The sequence below is a fragment of the Schistocerca nitens genome, chromosome 9 (genome assembly GCF_023898315.1).
Source record: "Schistocerca nitens isolate TAMUIC-IGC-003100 chromosome 9, iqSchNite1.1, whole genome shotgun sequence".
In the NCBI taxonomy this organism is placed as follows: Eukaryota; Metazoa; Arthropoda; class Insecta; order Orthoptera; family Acrididae; genus Schistocerca; species Schistocerca nitens.
In genome coordinates this window covers 281747300-281773166 of record NC_064622.1, presented here as the reverse complement: position 1 = coordinate 281773166, position 25867 = coordinate 281747300, and the positions used below count along the sequence as shown (strand labels likewise).

Genomic DNA, 25867 nt, shown 5'->3' with positions numbered 1-25867 from the left:
CTGCAGATCCTCCTGCATTTCAGTACTATTTTCCATTGTTACAACCTCTCGATACACCACAGCATCATCTGCAAAAAGCCTCAGTGAACTTCCGATGTCCTCCACAAGGTCATTTATGTATATTGTGAATAGCAACGGTCCTATGACACTACCCTGCGGCACACCTGAAAACACTCTTACTTCTGAAGACTTCTCTGCATTGAGAATGACATGCTGCGTTCTGTTATCTAGGAACTCTTCACTCAAATCACACAATTGGTCTGATAGTCCATATGCTCTTACTTTGTTCATTAAACGACTGTGGGGAACTATATCGAACGCCTTGCGGAAGTCAAGAAACACAGCATCTACCTGTGAACCCGTGTCAATGGCCCTCTGAGTCTCGTGGACGAATAGCGCGAGCTGGGTTTCGCACGACCGTCTTTTTCGAAACCCATGCTGATTCCTACAGAGTAGATTCCTAGTCTCCAGAAAAGTCATTACACTCGAACATAATACGTGTTCCGAAATTCTACAACTGATCGACGTTAGAGATATAGGTCTATAGTTCTGCACATCTGTTCGACGTCCCTTCTTGAAAACGGGGATGACCTGTGCCCTTTTCCAATCCTTTGGAACGCTACGCTCTTCTAGAGACCTACGGTACACCGCTGCAAGAAGGGGGGCAAGTTCCTTCGCGTACTCTGTGTAAAATCGAACTGGTATCCCATCAGGTCCAGCGGCCTTTCCTCTTTTGAGCGATTTTAGTTGTTTCTCTATCCCTCTGTCGTCTATTTCGATATCTACCATTTTGTCATCTGTGCGACAATCTAGAGAAGGAACTACAGTGCAGTCTTCCTCTGTGAAACAGCTTTGGAAAAAGACATTTAGTATTTCGGCCTTTAGTCTGTCATCCTCTGTTTCAGTACCATTTTGGTCACAGAGTGTCTGGACATTTTGTTTTGATCCACTACAATGTCTGAAATCAAGACAAAATCAAATTTTCTCCTTTTTACTTTATTAAGTCGTGAATAACATGAAACAAGTAAACCATTTCTTAGATAATGATAAAATACCGGGGTAGTACGCGTGTTTTCGTGGGGGCCAAAAGGAAACATCAGTAACATGTTGGTGCTGGGATAGAGACAACGAAATAACTTGTTATCATGAGCAGTGAAGAGAAAAACTGAGAATACTGATGGACAGAAATATTTTCACGACTAGATGTATTGTGATTTTATTTATTTATTCTTCATAATTACAGCGTATTATCTAAAAAGCTAAAATAGGTCATACCAATCACATTCCCTTGGATAGTTATAAGTTACGTGTAATTACTTGTTTCTAATATTTATTATTTTTTTTAAAAAAAATAAGATAGATTAAAAAAGAAAAAGAAACTACAATAACTACTGCGCTGCCAAATCACCTAAAAGATATTACGGGGTTTAAAATGTATCTGCTTCGACGTCTCTTAAGATAGATGCTATCGTGAAAACTTGCGACCAATGTGGAGCACTCAGCTGTTGTAAATCACAAAACCGTAACTGACTCTTGATGAGAGTCAAGTGAACTTGCGTGGGTGGGTGTAATAAGTGCTTGGACAGTGCAGTGCTGTGTGTGTTTCCGTGAATGAAGGAGGAATGAGAGAAAGGGAGAAGAGGAAACCCCGTGACGACACATAGGCTCCTGTTGTCGAAAAGCAACAGCAGTGCTGCCCATATCAATACATCCATCAGCATTACATCATGTACCCACTTAACTACCAAACGGAGATTCACAATAACAATGTTGAAAAAGAATAATATATACCGGTAGTGGTGACAATTAGCAATAATCAGTATTTAGAGCTCTTCTGCAGTATCGTTATTGATCATAGACATAAGAAGAGTTCATCTTTATTACTGTCAAAGCAGCAAGACCTACGCTGATGACTAGTTTCAAGGCGTATTCCTTCGTGATATGCTCTGTACGCTCTGTCGCTATTCGCTATGTGCATCAGTAATTACTGGCCTTTGGCTAAACAGGCCTTTTGTTAGTATTCTCGATTGCTTTTGTAACGCAGTTCATAAGGCATTTTCATCATTCGTTCTAAAAATTCACTGTAATATTTTCTGACTTTATCATTATGCAACCAGTGTGTGTTAATACACAAAGCACAGTCGCGTTCTGCGCTGTCTCGAACAGTAAGTCAGAAGGCAGGAACCGGTCTCCATACTTTTATGGCTTCGCTTCTGTGTTGTTTCGATGTCGACGTCTTTTAAGTGTTATTATATTGACTAATTTGGCGGGCACATTCTCCTGCACTGACGGGAGGAATTCTCCTCTGAGTCAGCCACAGTTTTTTGTAGATCGTGGCCACAATTCTATATACAGATAGTGGTATGTGTTCAATATACGTTGTTGTTTGTGCAGACTCTCCCACAGAATTGTGTTTCTGTTATACATGTTTTGTGGGATGAAATGAACGCCAGGGCGTATGCTACGGTGTAAAGGTTGTGTGTGTGTGTGTGTGTGTGTGTGTGTGTGTGTGTGTGTGTATGTGGGTGGGTGGTTGTATGAGTGACCCAGTGCAACCACCACAGATGAACTTTGGAACCAGGTGAATGCAGCATGAATGGCTATACCACAGGACGCCATTCGCACGTTGTATGTGTCGATGCCATCACATATGGAACAAGTTGTCGAGGCCCGGGCGGGGACTACTCAAGACGAAGTTGTTATCAGAGGAAAGAAAACTGGCGTTCTACGGATCGGAGCGTGGAATGTCAAATCCCTTAATCGAGCAGGTAGGTTAGAAAATTTAGAAAGGGAAATGGATACGTTAAAGATAGATATAGTGGGAAGTAGTGAAGTTCGGTGACAGGACGAACAAGACTTTTGGCCAGGTGAGTACAGGGTTATAAATACAAAATCAAATATGGATAATGCAGGAGTAGGTTTAATAGTGAATAAAAAAATAGGAGTACGGGTAAGCCACTACAAACAGCATAGTGAGCGCATTATTGTGGCCAAGATGGACACGAATCCCACGCCTACTACAGTAGTACAAGCTTATATGCCAACTAACTCTGCAGATGACGAAGAAATTGATGAAATGTATGATGAGATAAAAGAAATTATTCAGGTAGTGAAGGGAGACGAAAATTTAATAGTCATGGGTGACTGGAATTCGAGAGTAGGAAAAGGGAGAGAAGGAAACGTAGTAGGTGAATATGGATTGGGGGTAAGAAATGAAAGAGGAAGCCGTCTGGTAGAATTTTGCGCAGAGCATAACTTAATCATAGCTAATACTTGGTTTAAGAATCATGAAAGAAGGTTGTATACGTGGAAGAACCCTGGAGATACTAAAAGGTATCAGATAGATTATACTCGTATAATGGTAAGACAAAGATTTAGGAACCAGGTTTTAAATTGTAAGACATTTCCAGGGGCAGATGTGGACTCTGACCACAATCTATTGGTTATGAACTGTATAATAAAACTGAAGAAACTACAAAAAGGTGGGAATTTATGGAGATGGAACCTGGATAAACTGAAAGAACCGGAGGTTGTACAGAGTTTCAGGGAGAGAATAAGGGAACAATTGACAGGAATGGAGGAAAGAAATACAGTAGAAGAAAAAGGGGTAGCTTTGAGGGATGAAATAGTGAAGGAAGCAACGGATCAAATACGTAAAAAGACGAGGGCTAGTAGAAACCCTTGGGTAACTGATGAAATATTGGATTTAATTGGTGAAAGGAGAAAATATAAAAATGCAGTAAATGAAGCAGGCAAAAAGGAATACAAACATCTCAAAAATGATATCGACAGGAAGTGCAAAATGGCAAAGCAGGGATAGCTAGAGGAGAAATGTAAGGATGTAGAGGCTATCTCACTAGGGGTAAGATAGATCCTGCCTACAGGAAAATTAAAGAGACCTTTGGAGAAAGGAGAACCACTTGCATGAATATCAAGAGCTTTGATGGAAACCCAGTTATAAGCAAAGAAGGGAAAGCAGAAAGGTAGAAGGAGTATATAGAGGGTTTATACAAGGGCGATGTACTTGAGGACAATATTATGAAAATGGAAGAGGATGTATATGAAGATGAAGTGGGAGATATGATACTGCGTGAAGAGTTTGACAGAGCACTGAAAGACCTGAGTCGAAACGAGGCCCCGGAGTAGACAACATTCCATTAGAACTACTGACGGCCTTGGGGGAGCCAGTCCTGACAAAACTCTACCATCTGATGAGCAAGATGTATGAGACAGGCGAATTACCCACAGACTTCAAGAAGAATATAATAATTCCAATCCCAAAGAAAGCAGGTGTTGACAGATGTGAAAATTACCGAACTATCAGTTTAAAAGTCTTAGCTGCTAAATACTGCGAATTCTTTACAGACGAATGGAAAAACTGATAGAAGCCGACCTCGGGGAAGATCAGTTTGGATTCCGTAGAAATGTTGGAACACGTGAGGCAATACTGACTCTACGACTTATCTTATAAGAAATATTAAGGAAAGGCAAACCTACGTTTCTAGCATTTGTAGACTTTGAGAAAGCTTCTGACAATGTTGATTGGAATACTCTTTTTCAAATTCTGAAGGTGGCAGGGGTAAAATACAGGGAGCGAAAGGCTATATACAATTTGTACAGAAAGCAGATGGCAGTTATAAGAGTCGAGTGGTATGAAAGGGAAGCAGTGGTTGGGAAGGGAGTGTGACAGGGTTGTAGCCTATCCCCGATGTTATTCAATCTGTATATTGAGCAAGCAATAAAGGAAACAAAAGAAAAGTTCGGAGTAGGTATTAAAATCCATGGAGAAGAAATAAAAACTTTGAGGTTAGCAGATGACACTGTAATTCTGTCAGAGACAGCAAAGGACTTGGAAGAGCAGTTGAACGGAATGGACAGTGTCTTGAAAGGAGGGTATAAGATGAACATCAACAAAAGCAAAACGAGGATAATGGAATGTAGTCGAATTAAGTCGGGTGATGCTGAGGAAATTAGGTTAGGAAATGAGACACTAAAATTAGTAAAGGAGTTTTGCTATTTGAGGAGCAAAATAACTGATGATGGTCGAAGTTGAGAGGATATAAAATGTAGGCTGGCAATGGCAAGGAAAGCGTTTCTGAAGAAGAAACAATTGTTAACATTGAGTATAGATTTAAATGTCAGGAAGTCGTTTCTGAAAGTATTTGTATGGAGAGTAGCCATGTATGGAAGTGAATCGTGTTCGATAAATAGTTTAGACAAGAAGAGAACAGAAGCTTTCGAAATGTGGTGTTACAGAAAAATGCTGAAGATTAGATGGGTAGATCACATAACTAATGAGGAGGTATTGAAGAGATTTGGGGAGAAGAGGAGCTTGTGGCTCGACTTGGCTAGAACAAGGGATCGGTTGGTAGGACATGTTCTCAGACATCGATGGATCACCAGTTTAGTATTGGAGGGCAGCGTGGAGGGTAAAAATCGTAGAGGGAGACCAAGAGATGAAGACATTAAGCAGATTCAGAAGGATGTAGGCTGCAGTAGGTACTGTGAGATGAAGAAGCTTGCACAGGATAGAGTAACATGGAGAGCTGCATCAAACCAGCCTCAGGACTGGAGACCACAACAACAACATCAGGGTCCATGGCGGACCCTATGCCCTCTAGGCTAGTGGACACACGCTGGACCGGGGTGACTGCAATGCTAATCATTTCTGCAGAACATGCTAATGTACATGTCCTGTGAATATGAACGTCCTATCTCAAGTCGTTCCAGTTGCTCTGTTTTTTTCTGAACATGAGTGTATTATGTAGTCGTAAACCTCGTGGTTGTTTCCCAATACTTGTTCATAGTCAACACACGACTTGGTGGATAGTCAATTCCTCAATAGCAGGAAACCGCGAATCAGAAGCCTGCATTTGTCAAATTGCACTCAGTCATATATATTTCAACTGCTTACAGAAGTTTCGTTCTATTAATGCAACTGTCTTACGCTAGCGTTTAAACACTATTAAAGTTAATATCCGGTCACGGCCCTTCTGAAGCTCGGCAACTTCTGACTCCCCACTTTGTTTTAAATATTACTTTTCATGCTTTTCTACATCTCCTTTTATTGGTCTCCCAGTTTCCCGTTTATAGATATGTCACACTCCCACGTCACTTCTCAGACTTCCGCAGTGTGGGAGCTATCAGACTGGTCGTTGGTAAAAATTTTAAATTTATGTCGTTTCTGATTCTACTGTCTCAGCAGGTAGCCCCAGTAACGAACAACAGGGCGAAGAGGCGGCTTCTCGTTCATTTCTCCTTTGTCTATATAACTTAGTTTTATGGCACCATCTGTCAGATAGTTGTCATAGCTGTATGTCCTTTTGGAAATCAGTATCCATGCTTAAGCTGTTATTGTCACTAATGCGAAAGACAAGAGAGTACAGAATGTTTAGTACAACTCCCTTCTGGGCTCGTTGGTGATGTGGAGTGGCGTGGGAATACCTTTCTTCCAATGATAAAAGCACGCTCACACAAAACTGTAAAAGATGTCTGAGCACAGTCCGCAACCTGTCACTGACTCGCGCCCCCTGCTGTTGGCAGCTGTACTGGCTGACGGCGACGCTGATGCACTCCAACCTGATGGACGTGATGTTCTGCTGCTGGCTCATCTACGCATGTGAGCAGCTGGTGCACCTCAAGGAGATCATGAAGCCGCTCATGGAGCTCAGCGCCACGCTGGACACCGTGGTGCCGCACACCAGCGAGCTCTTCCGAGCCGCCTCCACACTGCCCACCAACGAGCCACTCTATGGGATGGGGCCAGGTACGTCACAAACACTCCATATTGCTCACCAACAAGTCCCTGTTTATTATGAAGCCAGGTACAGCACATGATCTCGAATCTCCTCACCGACAAGTCACTCTATATATGGACATATATACATCACCTGTTCTCCACACTCCCCACCAAGTGGCTGTCCTATGGCATATGGCCAGGTACGTCACACAGCTTCCACACTACCAACGAAATGCGACCAGATAAATTGTGAAAGCTCTACACTCATCACCAGCAAGTCATCCTGTACCATAACAATATCTCACACACCGTCCACATTACCTAACAAGCTGCTCTTCATCGTGGACTATTGTACACATACCTTCCACACTCCCACCCTACGGGGTCAGATACAACCTTCAATCTCTACAGTCACCACCAACAAGCCTTACTCTACAGCAAAGGACAACATAAATCACACAGCCATCCCACTACCAACTAACAAGGCAATTTCAGTTAATTCCCAGCTACATCAATCATTTCTATATTCAAATCACTGGTGTTGGGGTAGGGTCATTATGCAAGCTTCATAATAAGCAGTTGCCAGCTGCCCTGTGGCAGGGGACATGATGAATCACACACCCTCCACACTGCCAACTAACAAGCTGCACTACAGCTCATATATCCTACACACTCCAACCAACAATATTGCCTGTTTACCACTGCACAATCACTGACCATTAAATCAAACTAATAGTGAACCGAGTTAGTCTGTTGTGTCTTGAAGAAGTGTTGAAATTAGTACGCCACATCTAGCCTATGCCTCTTTTACTGTATATTCACATTCAGTAAATAATAATACTTTGGCAGATTTCCCGACATAAACGTCGTTTTGAGAGTATCCTTATTCACAACAGCTAGAATCGCCCAAGATACACAATACCACTGTTACTCTTGCTTTTATCAGTGACCACAAGGTTGGTTTGATGCAGTTCTCTACTCCAGTCTCTTACCAGTTTTCCTATTCGTTTTCATCCTAACAGCTGCATCCCACATCAACAATGATCTGCCTTGTACAATCATACTATGTAGTCCCACACCTGCAGCTTTAACCATCCACCGCTCCTTAAGATGGAGATTATAGCAATGACTCATGTCAAAACATGTGCCAAAGACTCTGTACCTTCGATCCATAGCTTTATTTACTAGGCTTTTTTGTCATTGCAGGACGTCATCAATCCATTTGATCTTCAAGAGGCATTACCTTTCAAACAAACCGTTCTAAACGTTTGATTTCTGTCCTTGTTTCACAGTTGTGATCCAAACAAAGAATCACGAGGACCTGAAGTTTTTCGCTTTTGAATGTTATCAGTGAGTTTCTAGTTCAGAAAGTTCTTTTACCTCGCGCAGTCCTTGCTAGTATAGCTTCTTGCATCTCCCTTCTTTATGCAGTCTGCTTCCGAACAATATTCATCTGACTCTTCTAAACTCTTTAGTCCAAGTTTTACATGTAGCCATCTAGCATGTTCGCTTCATTTATTTGTTTATATGCATGTAATAGCCATCTGTCAACATATTTTCCATTTCATATGGCACTCAATTCAATTCCTCTTCATCAGACAGGCTACGACTGCTATGTCGTCAGACTACTGTATCCGCACTGGCCATCACAAAGAATTGTCACCATCCAGATTGTGCTTTACTTCCCTTATTTGCTCACGTCAGTTGTGATTATCAGCAATTCTGTCGCGCACATTTTCTGAATTTCGGCTCTCATATCATTCTGCGAATCAGTAAATCTTGCACGTTATCGATTAAGTAAAAGTGACATTCCCATCTTACAGAGAACTACTCTTGAGAATTATTTGTGACAAAGTGGGCTGAAAGGTAAAAAGGGGGGGGGGGGGGGGCGTTAGATCTAGAATCAGAACCGTGTAGCACAGTGCTGTTACGTGGTGTTACGTACATACATGTTCCATTCCAAAATTCCAAAAAAAATGTGTAGTTGAAGTGATATGAGACCCCTGATATGTCTAGATACGACTCTGACAGGTGATACGTACGTAAGCTTCCTGTCTGATCACCTTCATCCATTCACGTCCATTGTGCATTCCGACGGACTTGGGCAATTGCAGCAGGACAATGCTACACCCCACACGGCTAGAATTGCTATTGAGCGGCTCCAGGAACAGTCCTCTGAGTTTAATTACTTCCAATGGCAACCAAACTTCCAAGACATGGACATGATTGAGCATATCTGGGATGCCTTGCAACGTGCTGTTCAGAAGAGATCTCCAACCCCTCGTACTCTTACGCATTTATGGACAGCCCTACAGGACTCACGGTGTCAGTTCCCTCCAGCACTACTTCAGACATTAGTCGAGTGCATGCCACGTCGTGTGGCAGCAGTTCTGCGTGCTCGCGGGTGCCCTACACGATTTAGGCAGGTGTACCAGTTTCTTTGGCTCGTCAGTATATATAGTCTAGAGTAGAAGAAAAGAAATACGACAGATGGTGGAAGTCATGAGCAGCTATTTTCTGAACTCCAGCACTAAAAATCCACACGACTGGTCAATTATGATTAAACTGAGAACGGAAGGGAGATTTTTGCATTAGTAGGACGGACCTGACACGTTCCACATCATTACGAAGTGTCGTATTCATGATCTATGGAACAAGTAATAATCTAATCTAATCTAATCTAATTCTGATTATTCGGTACTAGGAAGACTGACTGCCACTGATGCTCAAAATGATGCATAATTCTCACACGCAAACGGATAGCGTAAAAGTTCTGCTTCTTGCTGGGAGCGCCCTGTGGGACTTACTTCCATCAAAGACTCATCAGGGGGAGAAACCTCGACTCCAAGTTCTGAGGAAGAGCATTCTTCGCTACAGGCTAGATGGCTTAGAATTTTCCGCCACTACAGACGCCACTTGTAGGCGCTGGTGGCGCTAAGTGTGACGAACAACTGCAGTGTTCACAAACCAGATTATAGGATGTACAAAGAGTCTTCAGATTGACGGTAGGGATTTTATATTTCTAATTCAAGTACAACTATTAGGAGTATCGAACTCATGTGCTCAATCAAGACAGTGGGTACATTCATGACTGTTTCTGTAGTACTTTCTTTCATCCTTGATTGTTTGTGTAGTTCTTTCTTTCATCGCTGATTGTTTCTGTAGTTCTTTATTTCATCCCTGATTAACATTCGTCAATCACTGTGCGACTCTGGGAAACTTAATCGTCCCCTAAACGCTATGTTGACATTTACACCTCAACGTCATCACCCGACCTTTGCCAAGATGCTGATATTTTCATTCCTTTGTAACTTGTACTAATAATTAATGAACATGACGATTCCATGTCCTTGTGTGCTTGAGTCAACTTGAAGTCCACAGCAAGTTGTAATAAATTGGGTTTCATAGCGATGGTTCTTTCATTCAGTCTTTGAATGAAACACCCTATTACAGGTACTCGTGTTTCACATATACTACGACCACCACTGTTTAATCAATTAAATTCATTAAGTTACCCACTGCGCCAAATCTACAGTTAAATTCAAGGGATTCTTCAGGGAGGGAACTGATTATGGTAAGATCATCCGCTACGCCTCTATCAGACATCCACTACCCACTGAGTATATTGATGTCTGAGCTGTAATCTCACTGTGTGAATGATGCTTTGGGATGCACATAATAAACCTCCTGCCGTCAAAGACGTTATCTCAATGCGCCAGTGTCGGTAGGTTTTCACGTCGAGGGACTGTCTGCACATATTTCAATTTCGACAAAATTTCTCCAAGAATTTCTTTCTGTCTTAGTTTCATAACATCTATTGATATAATGTCAGTAGCCACAATGTTGAAAAGCAAACTAATTTAAATTAAGTATAGAAAGAAATTTTTGCAGTGAAGAATTCCAGACTGAAATGCATCCTAAAGGTAATTTGTAAGGATGATGTTTTTGAAACAGCATTAGTGAAGATTGTGGCTTTTATCAGTTGGTGATGTTGGTGATGTTGACGGTAGCAATTATGTGATAGATGTAGCTGGTTCGTGATGGTCATCTCCCATTGAGTGTTATGGGGCAGAACGGTAGGACTGGAAACGAAGTTGTACCACTGTGTATGGGAAGTGTTTGGGCAGCTGTTGAACGTTGTCAGATATGTAGGTAGGATGCTGTTGATGGGTTTGTACATTGCATCTCTGGTAGTGAGGGAACAGGAGCGATGTGAAGGTACTTTAACATATGGAGAGAATAATATGAGCTGGGACAATATTGTTGGTTTGGGTAAATGGGACACATAATTCTGGGTCACGAAAACTGAATATGTTAGAGATCTGATAGGTTGCACCATGCTTTCAGTAAAATGAAAGATGGTGATGTGATGATGCAGGGGCAGCAACGCACGACGGTAGAAAAATATTCAGGAGACAATGATGGTTTCCTCTTCCATGTTCTAGTAAGTGCTGGGTATTCCAGGAAATCAGGAAATAGGGGAATAGAGGGAATCTGGTTAACTGAAAGTAGACACACTTCGCGCTAATCCCAAAACTGAAACTCAAGTTGAAAGGCCGTCGGTTCGACATCCTAGAGAGGATTCAAGAAGCGTCGCTGGCGGTAATAAACACCCTCAAAGAACAGGACTTCTAGAAAACGTTTGACCAGTGGCAGAAGCGCTGGGAGTGGTATGTACATGTGGATGGGAACTACTTCAAAGGGTGATGGTGACCATTAGTCCAAAGGTAAGGTTTCCAACAGGCTGCAGCACCAGTACCGAAAATTTTGGATACCACCTCGTAGAAGTCTCGAGAGTTACTGCTTACTTAAACTTCCGCCATGCGGCCTACTGATACGTTGGCGTCGAACTGGTCACCACAAACGTAAGCGATGGTCGTAGTTGAACACCACAGAAGCTCACCCAGTGCTCCAGCTGGCTCTGGTTTTACTGCACGCAAGTCTTTTCTGGCTGTGATATGGTAAATGGAATCGAGCGTGTGGCATCGTTGGCCGGGAGGCCCATATTCAGGGAAGTTCGGCCGCCAAGTGCAAGTCTTATTTCACTCGACGCCACACTGGGGGACTTGAGAGCCGGTGATGAGGATGAAATGATGATGAGGACAACACAACACCCAGTCCCCGAGAATCTCCAACCCGGCCGGGAATCGAATCCGGGCCAGCTTGCATGGGAGGCGAGCACGTTACCACCCAGCTAAGCAAGCGGACTGTGATATGGTGGCGGTGGAAAACGACGCATGCGCAATCGAGATTTCAACGCAGCTTCCAGTAATCTGTTTCAGACTGTTGGAGGTAACACTGCCTCTTCATTGCGAGCGGATTTCGCTGCCATCCATCCATTCGTTAGAGCCAGCCGGGGAATCCTATGGTCTACTCGTGACGTAGTCCCTCGGAAAGGACGCGTGCCGACTCCTCTTCTCACACTTTTGTCCTGCGCGCATCTCGTCGCCATTCGTTGTGCAGCCATTGCTCAACTTCCAATTGTCGGTGCGATGACGTGTGACTAGGGCCTCCCGTCCGGTACACCGTTCGCCGCGTGCAAGTCTTTCGATTTGACGCCGCTTCGACGACTTGTGCGTCGATGGGGACGAAATGATGATGATTAGGACAACAGAACACCCAGTCTCTGAGCGGAGAATATGTCGGTGCGATATGTCGGTATGATACTTCCATGTCACTCATACTAATGATTCAAACCTTTCTCGATGTCCGAAATATGGCGATAAGCTGCACTTGCATGTCATCTTGCCATCATGTGTTGCGTTCACCGGGAGAAAAGTTTCAGTACCACTGGACACATCCAGTGGCCATTTTGCAATCATACGATCCTCGATCAGAACGAAATAAGGAAAATAAATTCGGATAAGAACGAAAATTAAATTAACGTATCCCACAAGCTCTGAAATACACGAGTATCACTTCGGTAGCGCTCGGTCAAGGTGTTCATGGTATTAGACTTCCCATTTCAGTCCAAAAAAATGATCAAATGTGTGTGAAATCTTACGGGACTTAACTGCTAAGGTCATCAGTCCCTAAGCTTACACACTAAGTAACCTAAATTATCCTAAGGACAAACACACACATCCATGCCCGAGGGAGGACTCAAACCTCCGCCGGGGCCAGCCGCTTAGTCCAGGACTGCAGCGCCCTAGGCCGGCCGAAGTGGCCGTGCGGTTAAAGGCGCTGCAGTCTGGAACCGCAAGACCGCTACGGTCGCAGGTTCGAATCCTGCCTCGGGCATGGATGTTTGTGATGTCCTTAGGTTAGTTAGGTTTAACTAGTTCTAAGTTCTAGGGGACTAATGACCTCAGCAGTTGAGTCCCATAGTGCTCAGAGCCATTTTGCAGCGCCACAGACCGCTCGGCTAATCCCGCGCGGCCCATTTCAGTCCTTGTATACTTACTGTCTTGCTCAGACACGAATATAGGTGAGTCGTTCAATAAGTAATGCCCCACATTTTTTTTTAAACAGCCATTAACATACATAGACAATCGTCCTTGTTTGTGCATCACATTTGATGTTTTTCTGCACGCCGGTGAAGTTTCGAACCGTTCTGGCAAATTGTAGAGCCGTAGCACAGCGTCAAAACGGCGTCTGCATATGATTCACGTTACAAGAAGCGTGCTGTTATTGAATTCTTGTGTGCACAAAAGGAAATCGTGGTGAATATTCATAAGCACAGCCTCAGGAAATGCAGAAAAAGAGCTCCATGATCAGCCACGCTCGGGACGTACTGTCACAGCCACTACTCCAGACATGCTGAGTCGTGCTCGTGGAACTCAAGAACCGTTTCCGATGTGCTCGATTGGATAAGAATCCAGCAGAAATCTTGCTCCAACACGATAATGCACGGCCACAGACAAGCCTGAGAACCCGGGAACACATCGCCAAATTTGGTTGGACATCATTGCCTCATACACTCTACAGTCCAGTCCTGGCACCCTCGGACTTTCATCTCTTTCGGCCGCTTACAGATTCTCTACGGGAAACACACTTTCAAGATTACGAGAGTGTTAGTCACGCATTGAAAACATTGCTACTCCTGCAGGACAAGAGCTTTTCACAACGTTCGCGTACGGCCATAGAACGTGATGGAGACTGCTTAGAAAAAACAGAACATGGACAAAACATGTTGATGTACATTGTCACCAAATTCTGACTCTTATCAATAAATACGTTGTGAGAAAAAATGTGGGGCGTTGCTTATTGAACGACGACCGCAGTTCGTGAGTCATACATGAGAGGCAGTCAAATAAATACCGCATACCCGCTACAATGAGACCATGAATGTTTCCATTCAAAAGTAATCGTAAATTTAGAGACATTTATCGCACCGGGAGTCGAGATAATCAATTCCCGTTTTCTGGAACGCTGTCAACCGCTGACAGATCCACAACCATACCAACTCTCGCACTTCCTCCTCCGACTGAAACTGACGTCCACACTTCTCTTTTCGCAGGTCGTCAAACATGTGAAAATCAGACGGTGAAAGATCTGGGTTGTGCGGAGGATGTTTCAGTGTTCCCCAACCAAATCGGTGAAACCTAGCCTTCGCCCGGTTGGCAGTGTGGAGGCGGGCGTTATCGTGCAACAGGATGATTCCTTTCCGAAGCCCGAGGGCAAACGGCAAAACCAACACTGGATACATCATAGATCTCATGCACCAAAGAAATCCAAAGCTGTTCCCAAAAGTTCTAGTAGGGCCATCACTGCCTCCTTCTCCGACGGCAGAGGCCCTACACTCGTCGAGTTTCTCAACCTAATCAAGCAGCGCTATGAAGACACTTTGCAGAAACCAGACGATAGGTAACACAGACTGTGCATGTCGTCATTTTACTGAAACCAACATCTAAGTCACGTGACTGGTGGCACCAAGTGGAGTATATTAATACGCCTTTATAGTGCACAACTGATTACACTTTTGTTACAGAGCAAATGTTGTGCTTTTTACTACAAACAAAGTAATAACCTTCACATATGCTCAGATAAGTCATGTTTTGTATCCTGCATATTAGGTAAACTGACGGAAATTTCAGGTGTGAAAGTGAACTACTTTCAAATAGAGTGTGGGAGAAATAAAAGTGGCCCTGGCAAGTGGATACTATTGAACGTGAATGTATGCATATAACCGCACCCCAACAGGATGGATTAACTGCCCATACAGCTGGGCGAACCTTGGAGCACATTTACACAGTCTTCACGCGTGACGGAGTTGTTACCGGAGGTCAGTCTGGTCGCGTCCCAAGCTGGATACCCAGGTTACCTGATCTGTCAGAGTGCGATTACTTTGTCTGAGGAGCCCTCCAAGTCTGGGGTATCGCAACAATCCTCACAGTCTTCAAGAAATGCAGCAGAATATTTCGGATGAGACTGCAGCAATTCCAGCAGTATTGCTTTGATCTGCCTTCGGCAACTTGCTTACCAGTGTCCAAAAGTGCCAAGAGATGAATGGTGGTCACTTTCAACATCTGCTATAGTCGAGTTAGTACTGTTTTTCCTTTCCTCTTCTGTGTTTCTTTGTACACTAGAACTCTGTCCATCCGTCCACTTTTATTTGCCCAACTCTGTACTCTCAAAAATATTTCCAGGAATTGAAAGTTAGAATTTATGTTAATCCTTAGATGTAAAACTCTACGAAAGACTGCGTTTTAAAATGACAGAATGTTAATATCTAACTCACAACAGGAGTTCTCTACAATATTTTCTAATACATTATGTCCATTGCTTTGGTATCTTTATTGGGTTAACCAAAATTCGTGAAATATAAACGCTTATTATGGGAAAAACAGACATTATGAACATAAACCGATTTAATTTCTTATAAAAGCGTAATAAAACATTTCACGCATATTGTTGAGTAATCGTGAGAAAAGTAATGGTGAATGCCAGATCGATAGTTCGGCTTCTGCTCCAATGGGATCGGTGAATTAAGACTGACAGTGCAACAAAAACAGGCATTCACCAAATAGCTGTAATTCGGTCGTTTGTGGAAAGAATTGTCAGTACTTCTCAAATTACCACGTATAGTAACGGTAATCATCGCATTGGTGATGATGAAGTCCCATACTCCGTAACAGAGCGTAGGGGACAATGCGGGAGACCAGCACCGCTGTATTAGGCAAGGCACTTGTGGAGGTGGTTTGCCATTGCCTTCCTCCGTTCGTAATGGTGATGAATGATGATGATGAAGACAACACCACAACACCCAGTCATCACGAGGCAGCTGAAAATCCCTGATCCCGTCGGGAATCAAACCCGTGACCCCGTGCTCGGGAAGTAAGAACGCTACCGCGAGACGAAGAATATTAACATCAGGTATTTCGGAAATGTTGGGTTACCTGTACTAGCACATTATGAATAATAGCAATACGAAAAGTCATTTTATTGTTAAAATCTATGCTCGATTTCAGGAAAAAATGAGGAAAACTGTCAGCTTCACTTCACATTGTGCGTAATGACAGAGACTCGGCTTACTGCCCATAGTCACGTGAGTTAGGTGTTCGTTTCAAACGTCTACACTACAGGGATTGGTGTGTGGGCGGACTATGTTATCGATGGTCTATGGTAGAAACTGTGACGCACTATAAAATCGAAACGCCCAGGAATGCTGTCGGCCGGAATCGTTCTGGCCCCCCTCCTCCCACCCCCCTCCCCTCCCCACAGCTGATCAGACGAAGGCGACGCTTTAGCAATTTGGTTGGGAAAAACTGCAGCATCCTCTGTACAACCCGGATATGTCTCCGTTTGATTTTCATATTCTTGGCGACCTGAAGCAAGACACGCGTAGACGGTCGAACGAGAAAATGCAGGAGCGGGGGCGGTTGTGCATCCGTCACGATCTACCGAACAGAAATTGATCGTCTCTTCTCCGAGTGCGATAAATGTGTTGACGCATATGGCCATTACTTTTTAATGGAACCATTCCGTGGTTTCATTGTGGCAGGTGTTCGGTTTTGATTTGACTCAATCCCTTACAGCTCTACATGCCAGTATTCGACGGATTGTTCCATGAGAGTCAGGCTGTAAGGGTAACATAACTCACCTTAATCGACAGTCGTTGCTAACATTATACATCTGCGACGAATTTTTTAGACGCTGTGACCGTGAGATAACGTAATGGAAACAGAAAAATGAAACTGGGATTCGTTTCCGGAACACTCCAGTACAACTAACAGTAAACGAGAGGGTCAGGAAACAGACGTTCTCCCAGCACAAAAGCAAGTAGTAACATTACATATTAAAATCGGTCGCCAGCCTAATTAAGCATTCTTGTGTCAAGCAATATAATAAAGCAGAATGCAGTGCTAAGGCTAACGTAACCTTCCTTTACACACACAATAAACTCTTTCTTTATATCTGGCCACACTACAATACAGTAATTTAACCTTGCAGATAAATGTACCGCTAACTTGGAAGTTAGACAAATAAATGCCCAATGAGATAGCAAACAGTAACGTATGCCTCTGAACAACACGTACCTTAAATGAAGAAGATTCAGCAGTTTATAGAACCAACACACATGAAGCTAGTAGCAGTACTAAACAGGGAAGAGCGTGAAAAGATTATGATTTAAATCAGGTTGATGATCATACTGTATAACATCATTTCTTAGTACAAGATTTCGATGGCTGTGCATTAACCAACTTGCATTAGAATAGCTAACACGGTGAATATTTATTTCTTAAATTCGGTTTCAAGCAGTTAAACAGAATGCAAATCTAAGTACACTGGCTCTGAAGGAGCCTTTGCATTGCTTCATTAACAAACTAGCCTAGTACATGAGGGCCCTAAAAGTATAATGGTTTGAAGATTCATTATTCTTTTAAGAAAATATCTGCAGATTGATTTAAAATAGCATTGGAAATGGAGTGTTCCTCAAACTATGAAATTGAACGTTAAACACTATAACTCCACACATTAGAAAGCAATCACAACTCTTTACAGCTGCCAAATAAGTCTTTCCATAATAAATTAGGACACTCAGAATTAAATTCACTAGGATAGGATTCCTGTCCAGGTTTGTGATTCGGGATAATCACGGATGCAAGATAGAGTTTTTAGCAACACGACGATTGTTATTAAAATCAACCAATTTCACAAATGAATGGGTCGATTTACGGAGTGCCAAATACAAACAATTTAGTGGAAGGCTCATGGTACTGGTGGCACAATTTGCAGTGGCTGTTAACCTGGCGGCGAGGCAGTCATGGCAGTACTGTTGGCCTCGCCCTATTACTGATCTTCTTGGCACCGGAATGGCATTTTCATAGGGCCAAAAAACCATGCCATAATAGTAGTATCATCAAATACACCATTTGAGGCCCACAAATACTGCTCTTAAGCTTTTCTGGCCTCAAACCTCCATGAATCTGAGCCACAATGATCCGCTACTGGTCAGCCCATACTCCTTACTCGTCACAAAGGACAAGTTGGCACTCGCGCGGCAACCGCACCTTTTCCACTCCTCCAGGCTACTTCCGTAGCTGCGGGCATTCCCCACGTATTTTACATTCAACCATACGTTCCCTAACTATGCCCAACTCATTTACAATACATTATATGACAATTATTTCAGTAGTTATTTAAATTAACAAGCATAATTTAAACAACATCGTTCAAAAGTTCACATAACTGAAACATGTATACATAGTCAAAGAATTTCCATGGTAGACACAACACGCTACATAAGCACGAGTACAAATAGACGTAGAAATATCGATACAGATACAAAAGAAGTCGAAAATATGTGTTACGAGACGAGTTGGAGCTCGCAGCTGCACGCCAGTTGGGTCCAGACGGAGCGCCGGCGCGTGTTGCAGACATGAGCAACGGCGTGACGGACGGCATGACGATCCGCGGCATCTACAGCAGCCAGCGCGACTTCTCGGGCTTCAACCGGCGCTCGGCGGCGCTGTCGACGGTGCGCGAGGCCGACTCGGGCGGCGCCGTCACCTCCGCCGGTGGCATCGGGCCCAACGGGCTCAGCAAGCGCCAGGAGATGCTCGTGCGCTCCGCCATCAAGTACTGGGTAGAGCGACACAAGCACGTCGTCAGGTAAGGCCGCAGCACGCAGAGCTTCAGGAGTCTCGACAACATCAGCTGCGTCAGCAACACTTCCGTCATTACGTCACAGTGCCATACGAAGTGGTTCACTCTCTGGTGGAGATATGGGTAAACTGAACATTTTGTACAGGGTGTCCCATTCTAAACAGGCCCGACAAACATGTTTAGTAATTCCTCTGAAACTGCACCGTGCAATTTCTGGCACTCGATCTGGCAACACTGCAGTCTGCAACATCGTTTCACGCAACAGTCTGTTTCAGAGCGATGCTGTGTCTGGAGCTGTGTTCAGTGTTTAGCGACAACGTATCGCTATTCTGTCCAAGAACGCTTGTCTCTTGTGACACAATATTGGATTAGTGGTTCCTTTAAGACATGTCAGCGAATGCTTGTTGAAAGATTTGGTGACAAGCATCTACCGTCTAAATGCTGCATACAAAAGTTAGTGAACAAGATGGAGAGCTTGTCGGTGTTGGACCTTCAAGGCGGGGGACGTCCGCCGTTATCGGGAGACAAAGTGACTGACGTGAGAAAACGATTGTTGGCCTTTCCTGCAGAGTCTGTTCGACGTTTATCTCAGGAATGTGGAATGGTTCAAATGGCTTTAAGCACTATGGGGCTTAACATCTGAGGTCATCAGTCCCCTAGACTTAGAACTACTTAAACCTAACTAACCTAAGGACATTATCACACATCCATACCCGAGGCAGGATTCGAAGCTGCGACCGCAGCAGCCTCCCGGTTCCGGACTGAAGCGGCTAGCGCTAGAACCGCTCCGCCTCAGCGGACGGCGAATGTGGAATGTCATGGAGCACTTGTCACAGAGCTGTGACGAAGGCCGGCACTTATCCATGCAGGTTTACAGTTTTTCAGGAAGTAAATGTCAATAACAAAGACAAACGCATTACATTTTGCTGTTGTTTCCAAAAATTTATTCCTGAGAGGCCAGGAATATTGCACTAAGCATGGTTCAGTCATGACGCGTGGTTCGACCTCCCTGGTTATGTAAACACTCAAAATACACGTTTGTGGTGTAATGGAAATCCACACGCACTGATCGAGCAACCTATGCATTCACAAAAGATTGGCGTGATCTGTGCAATGGAAAATGTTGTGAGGAAGGCTAACCAATGACAGCGTTTTATTGGCAGGACACTTAGAAAATGTAACAGATCTACTAAAGAGACTGCCAACACTCCGCTTGTCCGTCCACTTTCACAATACTGCTGCGCGGTGTAGGATCCTTACCAGATAGCACTGGCGGAGAACATCGAGAAAGTTCAAAGAAGAGCAGCACGTTTTGTATCACAGCGAAATAGGGGCGAGAGTGCCACTGAAATGATTTGAGATGGACATAATTAAAACAAAAGCGTTTTCCTTTGCGGCGGAATTTTCTCACGAAATTTCATTTACCAGTTTTCTCCTCCGAATGCGACAATATTTTGTTGATACCGACCTACAGGGGGAGTAACGATCATCATAATAAAATAAGGGAAATCAGAGCTCACACGGAAAGATGTAGGTGTTCGTTTTCTTCGCGCGCAGTACCGGATTGGAATAATAGAGAACTATTGTGAAGGTGGTTCGATGAACCGTTTGCTAGGCACTTTTGATTTGCAGTATATCCATGTACACCCATGTAGAATGCCACAGCGTCGCATCATCGGACCAATTTTTTTCGAGTCTACACAAGTGCAGTTTACATCGAAATGTTTTAGGAAATTGTGAACCAGTTGGACGATGAAGAACTTACCCTCGGCCGATATCTATGGGGCATCTTTCGAGTGGGACACCCTGTATAATGTCTACGTGAAAGTGCTATATTTAACCGTCTCAATGACAAAATGCGTTACCCATCATAATAATCACATAGATGTCAGTAGGTAATCTTTGGCAATAGTAACCAATAACACGGCTCGCTTTATTACAGATTACCTGACAAAGCCAGTATTGTACCGGTATTCATTTCGCCAATTTTCTATTAGAAACGAAAATAAAATTAACTGTGTCCTGAAGTACCGAAAAAATTTCTTTTCATTGTATTCGTGAAAACACCTTTTAAATTAGAAACAGTCGTGCAAAGAAATGTACGTAGTGTACAAATGTATAAGAACAGTACCCGAATTAAGAAACATGATCCCGGACAGTTTCTGTACGTTGTGCGCAGCTGCTTCGCTTATCTACAACGCGATTCTGTAAACGTCTCTATGGCAACATCTTTTCATAACTCTGTAGACGGCTATTGTTTTCGTCTACAGCCGTTTGTGCTTCGCAGTTGAAATCTGTCAAAAGTGCTGCCAAGTATCAGCAATTTCTTTAAGTTGACTGGACTGTAGCATTGTCTTAGTGGTAAAGAATAAAACTTCATGCATAATGAGGCAGTCGTTAGCACACTGGACCCGTATTCGGGAGGAGGACGGTTCAATCCCGAGTCCGGGCATCCTGATTTAGGTTTTCTGTGATTTCCCTAAATCGCTTCCGGAAAGGGCGCTGCCGACTTCCTTCCGCATCCTTGCCTAATCCGATGGGAAATAAATTGTGTCTCTTGAACTATGTGTCGTATTATAGTATATTTCTGTCGATGCATTCAGCGGCATATATGCGTACTATCTGCATACTGACAGCGATACATGTTGTGAATAGAGTTAATAAGAGATAAATAATAAATATAAACGTTATGCACAATGCGACAGATCTCAATCTTTATGATGTCATATGTCCTGACATAGTGCGGCGGCGTCGTTCTTTCCGTCCCTTTTACGACGAACCTGCACCTACCTGTGAACATTGTCTCAAGCAGATCATCAGTAGGGAAGCCGAGTGAAACCTACTGTACTTCGACGTGAACCAGGCTGCAATTAAAGTAACTAATCTACGTTTCGGGAGAAAGTTTTCACACGAAATGAAAGGTTGGAAATTGGTGCTCAATTAATATATTCTGAAACTTAGGTGAACCAGTATCACTGCCAAGCCCGTACTAGTCTTACCACAGTCACTCACAATCCCTTTCACTCACATTAGCAAGTTTATGGTGTTGCATTTTCCGAAAACGGAATAGCTACAAAAATACTGATTGTTTTTGATTGATAATGCTCGCCAAATATTAAGTCTGTCGGTACATAATGCAGTCACAGTTTTTAGCCACCGACCTGCTCAATACGCCACGCGGAATATGTGTCTTTTCTCGTCACAAAATTCACTTAAAAATTCCGAAATTTCTACACACACATCGGAATAATTATGCCGTCACTTTCCAACACTTTTGTTGTATGGAACACTGCTAGATCCGGCAACTTATCATTTCCATCGGAACTACTACTACACACGTCCGAACTGTTTCATGGCTAGGCTCCAACTCTTCCTAGAATACTCTAAGTCTTCTTTACCAGCAGAGAAAGGAGCGCGAAGAATATTGCTTTACCATTGGTCAGTTACTCAACAGCCAATAGCAAACAACATTCTCCCGCGTCAATCTGCGCTTTTCATCAATAACCAATCGCAGAATAGTAAACCTAACGACTGCTCTTTTTACCGACGTAATTATCTAATATGCTGAAGTTTTGCTTATGCATAAAGTTATTTACTATTGTTATTTATACCTGAATTAACTTTCCCTTTACCATAAACTTACTTTACAAATCTGTTCTACAAAAATCCCCTTTGTCCATATCCATACTTCTTCGAAATGTTCCAACACTACATCCTACTACATAACTCGTTAAACAATTATCTTCATATTAACCTTAAACCACACTCACGCATCATTCATTCTGCTAAAACACATTTATAACATTTTACATACACAAAAAGACATAATAACACTTTATGAAAATACTAGAACAGTTTATGAAAAACATTCTATTACTTTAATGCACTCTAGTGGGCACAATCTAAACTAAAATCACAGTCCCCCTATCCAATATTGTCCCCTATCGGCTGATACATAAACTACGTGCGCGTCCAGACTCGCGTCACCATGTCACTATCCAGCTCTGAGACACATCTCCCACTTAACCGCCTCCAAGGCAGGATCGGTATACGGGGCTACGCCTAAATAGTGTGGTATCATGATATACCTTTATAGGTGCATTAGGCTGCATATATCGATACTGCCTACGAAGTTTATTGTGAACACAGACAATAGCACATACGTAACACATTTAACCGCTATCCATGGTGAGGCAGTTTTCACACATATTACTGTTTATGACGTCACATCTCCTGAACTATGATTTGTAGTTCGTTTTTACCTCCACAGCAATTGATGCCTCAAAGTAAGGGATATGTGTACGAAGTTTGGTGAAATCGGTCCGGTGATTTAGGAAAAGATGTGGAATACACATACATAAACAGACACGTACATACAAATATTCAGAGATACATACATACATTTTATAATGTGTATGTATTTGTAGGTCCACCATGAGTTATGTGGTGGTAAATATTCGTACCAGTAAATCAAGAGAAACAAAATCTGTTACCAAAAAGTTTGGAAAATCTGCAGTAAATTTGCAATGTGAACTAGTGTTAGTAAACATAGACCCTGAGACGGAAATTGTACACAACCAACTTTAGGCCTCGCATATAAATCCAGCCACTTCAGCACTATAGTTTCAAAATGGTTCAAATGGCTCTGAGCACTATGGGACTTAACATCTATGGTCATCAGTCCCCGAGAACTTAGAACTACTTAAACCTAATTAACCTAAGGACATCACACAACACCCAGTCATCACGAGGCAGAGAAAATCCCTAACCCAGCCGGGAATCTAACCCGGGAAGCCGGGCGTGGGAAGCGAGAACGCTACCGCACGACCACGAGCTGCGAACAGCACTATAGTTTCACGACTTTTTCAGGCACAGACAAAAAGTCTGCCCTACCTGCTGCATCTGTCCTAGATGTTTCACCCACTGGTCTACTTGACAATGTGTGTCCCGGACTACCATCAGTTACTGTAGTAGTGTTTAAACCTGTAGACGTGGTAGCTACATCATCTGCATCTGAATCTTTCGCGCGCTCTTCTGTAACCACTTACCAGCAGTCCATTACTTGATCAGCGAGAATTTCTTCTGCCATGGAACTATGTCACCTCACCTCCATTAAGTCGTTCTTACAGATCTAAAGGAAGTATTGAAGAAAGTCAGTATGATCGCTATGATTGTAAAAACAATCTTCAGTGAGTAAATGGATTGCGTGTTACATTCAAGTGTTTCTTATCCTCAGTAATCAGCGTACTTGTGCACTGACAGCGGAAACAGTTTATACTCTGTCATGGACTAACATTTTCGAAATAATCTGTGAAACTACACTCCTGGAAATTGAAATAAGAACACCGTGAATTCATTGTCCCAGGAAGGGGAAACTTTATTGACACATTCCTGGGGTCAGATACATCACATGATCACACTGACAGAACCACAGGCACATAGACACAGGCAACAGAGCATGCACAATGTCGGCACTAGTACAGTGTATATCCACCTTTCGCAGCAATGCAGGCTGCTATTCTCCCATGGAGACGATTGTAGAGATGCTGGATGTAGTCCTGTGGAACGGCTTGCCATGCCATTTCCACCTGGCGCCTCAGTTGGACCAGCGTTCGTGCTGGACGTGCAGACCGCGTGAGACGACGCTTCATCCAGTCCCAAACATGCTCAATGGGGGACAGATCCGGAGATCTTGCTGGCCAGGGTAGTTGACTTACACCTTCTAGAGCACGATGGGTGGCACGGGATACATGCGGACGTGCATTGTCCTGTTGGAACAGCAAGTTCCCTTGCCGGTCTAGGAATGGTAGAACGATGGGTTCGATGACGGATTGGATGTACCGTGCACTATTCAGTGTCCCCTCGACGATCACCAGTAGTGTACGGCCAGTGTAGGAGATCGCTCCCCACACCATGATGCCGGGTGTTGGCCCTGTGTGCCTCGGTCGTATGCAGTCCTGATTGTGGCGCTCACCTGCACGGCGCCAAACACGCATACGACCATCATTGGCACCAAGGCAGAAGCGACTCTCATCGCTGAAGACGACACGTCTCCATTCGTCCCTCCATTCACGCCTGTCGCGACACCACTGGAGGCGGGCTGCACGATGTTGGGGCGTGAGCGGAAGACGGCCTAACGGTGTGCGGGACCGTAGCCCAGCTTCATGGAGACGGTTGCGAATGGTCCTCGCCGATACCCCAGGAGCAACAGTGTCCCTAATTTGCTGGGAAGTGGCGGTGCGGTCCCCTACGGCACTGCGTAGGATCCTACGGTCTTGGCGTGCATCTGTGCGTCGCTGCGGTCCGGTCCCAGGTCGACGGGCACGTGCACCTTCCGCCGACCACTGGCGACAACATCGATGTACTGTGGAGACCTCACGCCCCACGTGTTGAGCAATTCGGCGGTACGTCCACCCGGCCTCCCGCATGCCCACTATACGCCCTCGCTCAAAGTCCGTCAACTGCACATACGGTTCACGTCCACGCTGTCGCGGCATGCTACCAGTGTTAAAGACTGCGATGGAGCTCCGTATGCCACGGCAAACTGGCTGACACTGACGGCGGCGGTGCACAAATGCTGCGCAGCTAGCGCCATTCGACGGCCAACACCGCGGTTCCTGGTGTGTCCGCTGTGCCGTGCGTGTGATCATTGCTTGTACAGCCCTCTCGCAGTGTCCGGAGCAAGTATGGTGGGTCTGACACACCGGTGTCAATGTGTTCTTTTTTCCATTTCCAGGAGTGTATATTACACGCAGTGTTCTTAATTAAAAGAAGCATTTCACAATACATCGACAGTCAAGCTGCATGTAACTAGTAACTGAATACACAGTAGTCTATTTGGTTACATTTACGGAGCGGAAAAGAACGAGATTTAAGTATGATTATAAGCTATTGTCGTATTGATTTTATACTTTATCATCTAGGAAATGTTATTGTGAATTGAACTTAACCGTCGTTTATATCGGAAGATACCAGAAGTGTTACTCCACATGTGACAAATGCAAGCTGAACACAAAACCAGCTGAGAAGACAAGTCCTTCCACTGGCATCATTAAATATTCACATCGTCACTGACTTGTT

At 43.8% G+C, this 25867-nt stretch overlaps 1 protein-coding gene across 1 annotated transcript in view; it reads left to right on the top strand.

Annotated features, from left to right (window-relative positions):
* Window positions 1–25867, top strand: part of LOC126203662 (odorant receptor coreceptor) — a 334284-nt gene that overhangs the window by 129659 nt on the left and 178758 nt on the right. Inside the window, exons 4-5 of the mRNA XM_049938029.1 lie at window positions 6544–6766; window positions 18559–18793. Coding sequence (XP_049793986.1) covers window positions 6544–6766; window positions 18559–18793 — 458 coding nt within the window. The remainder of the gene's footprint in view (window positions 1–6543; window positions 6767–18558; window positions 18794–25867) is intronic.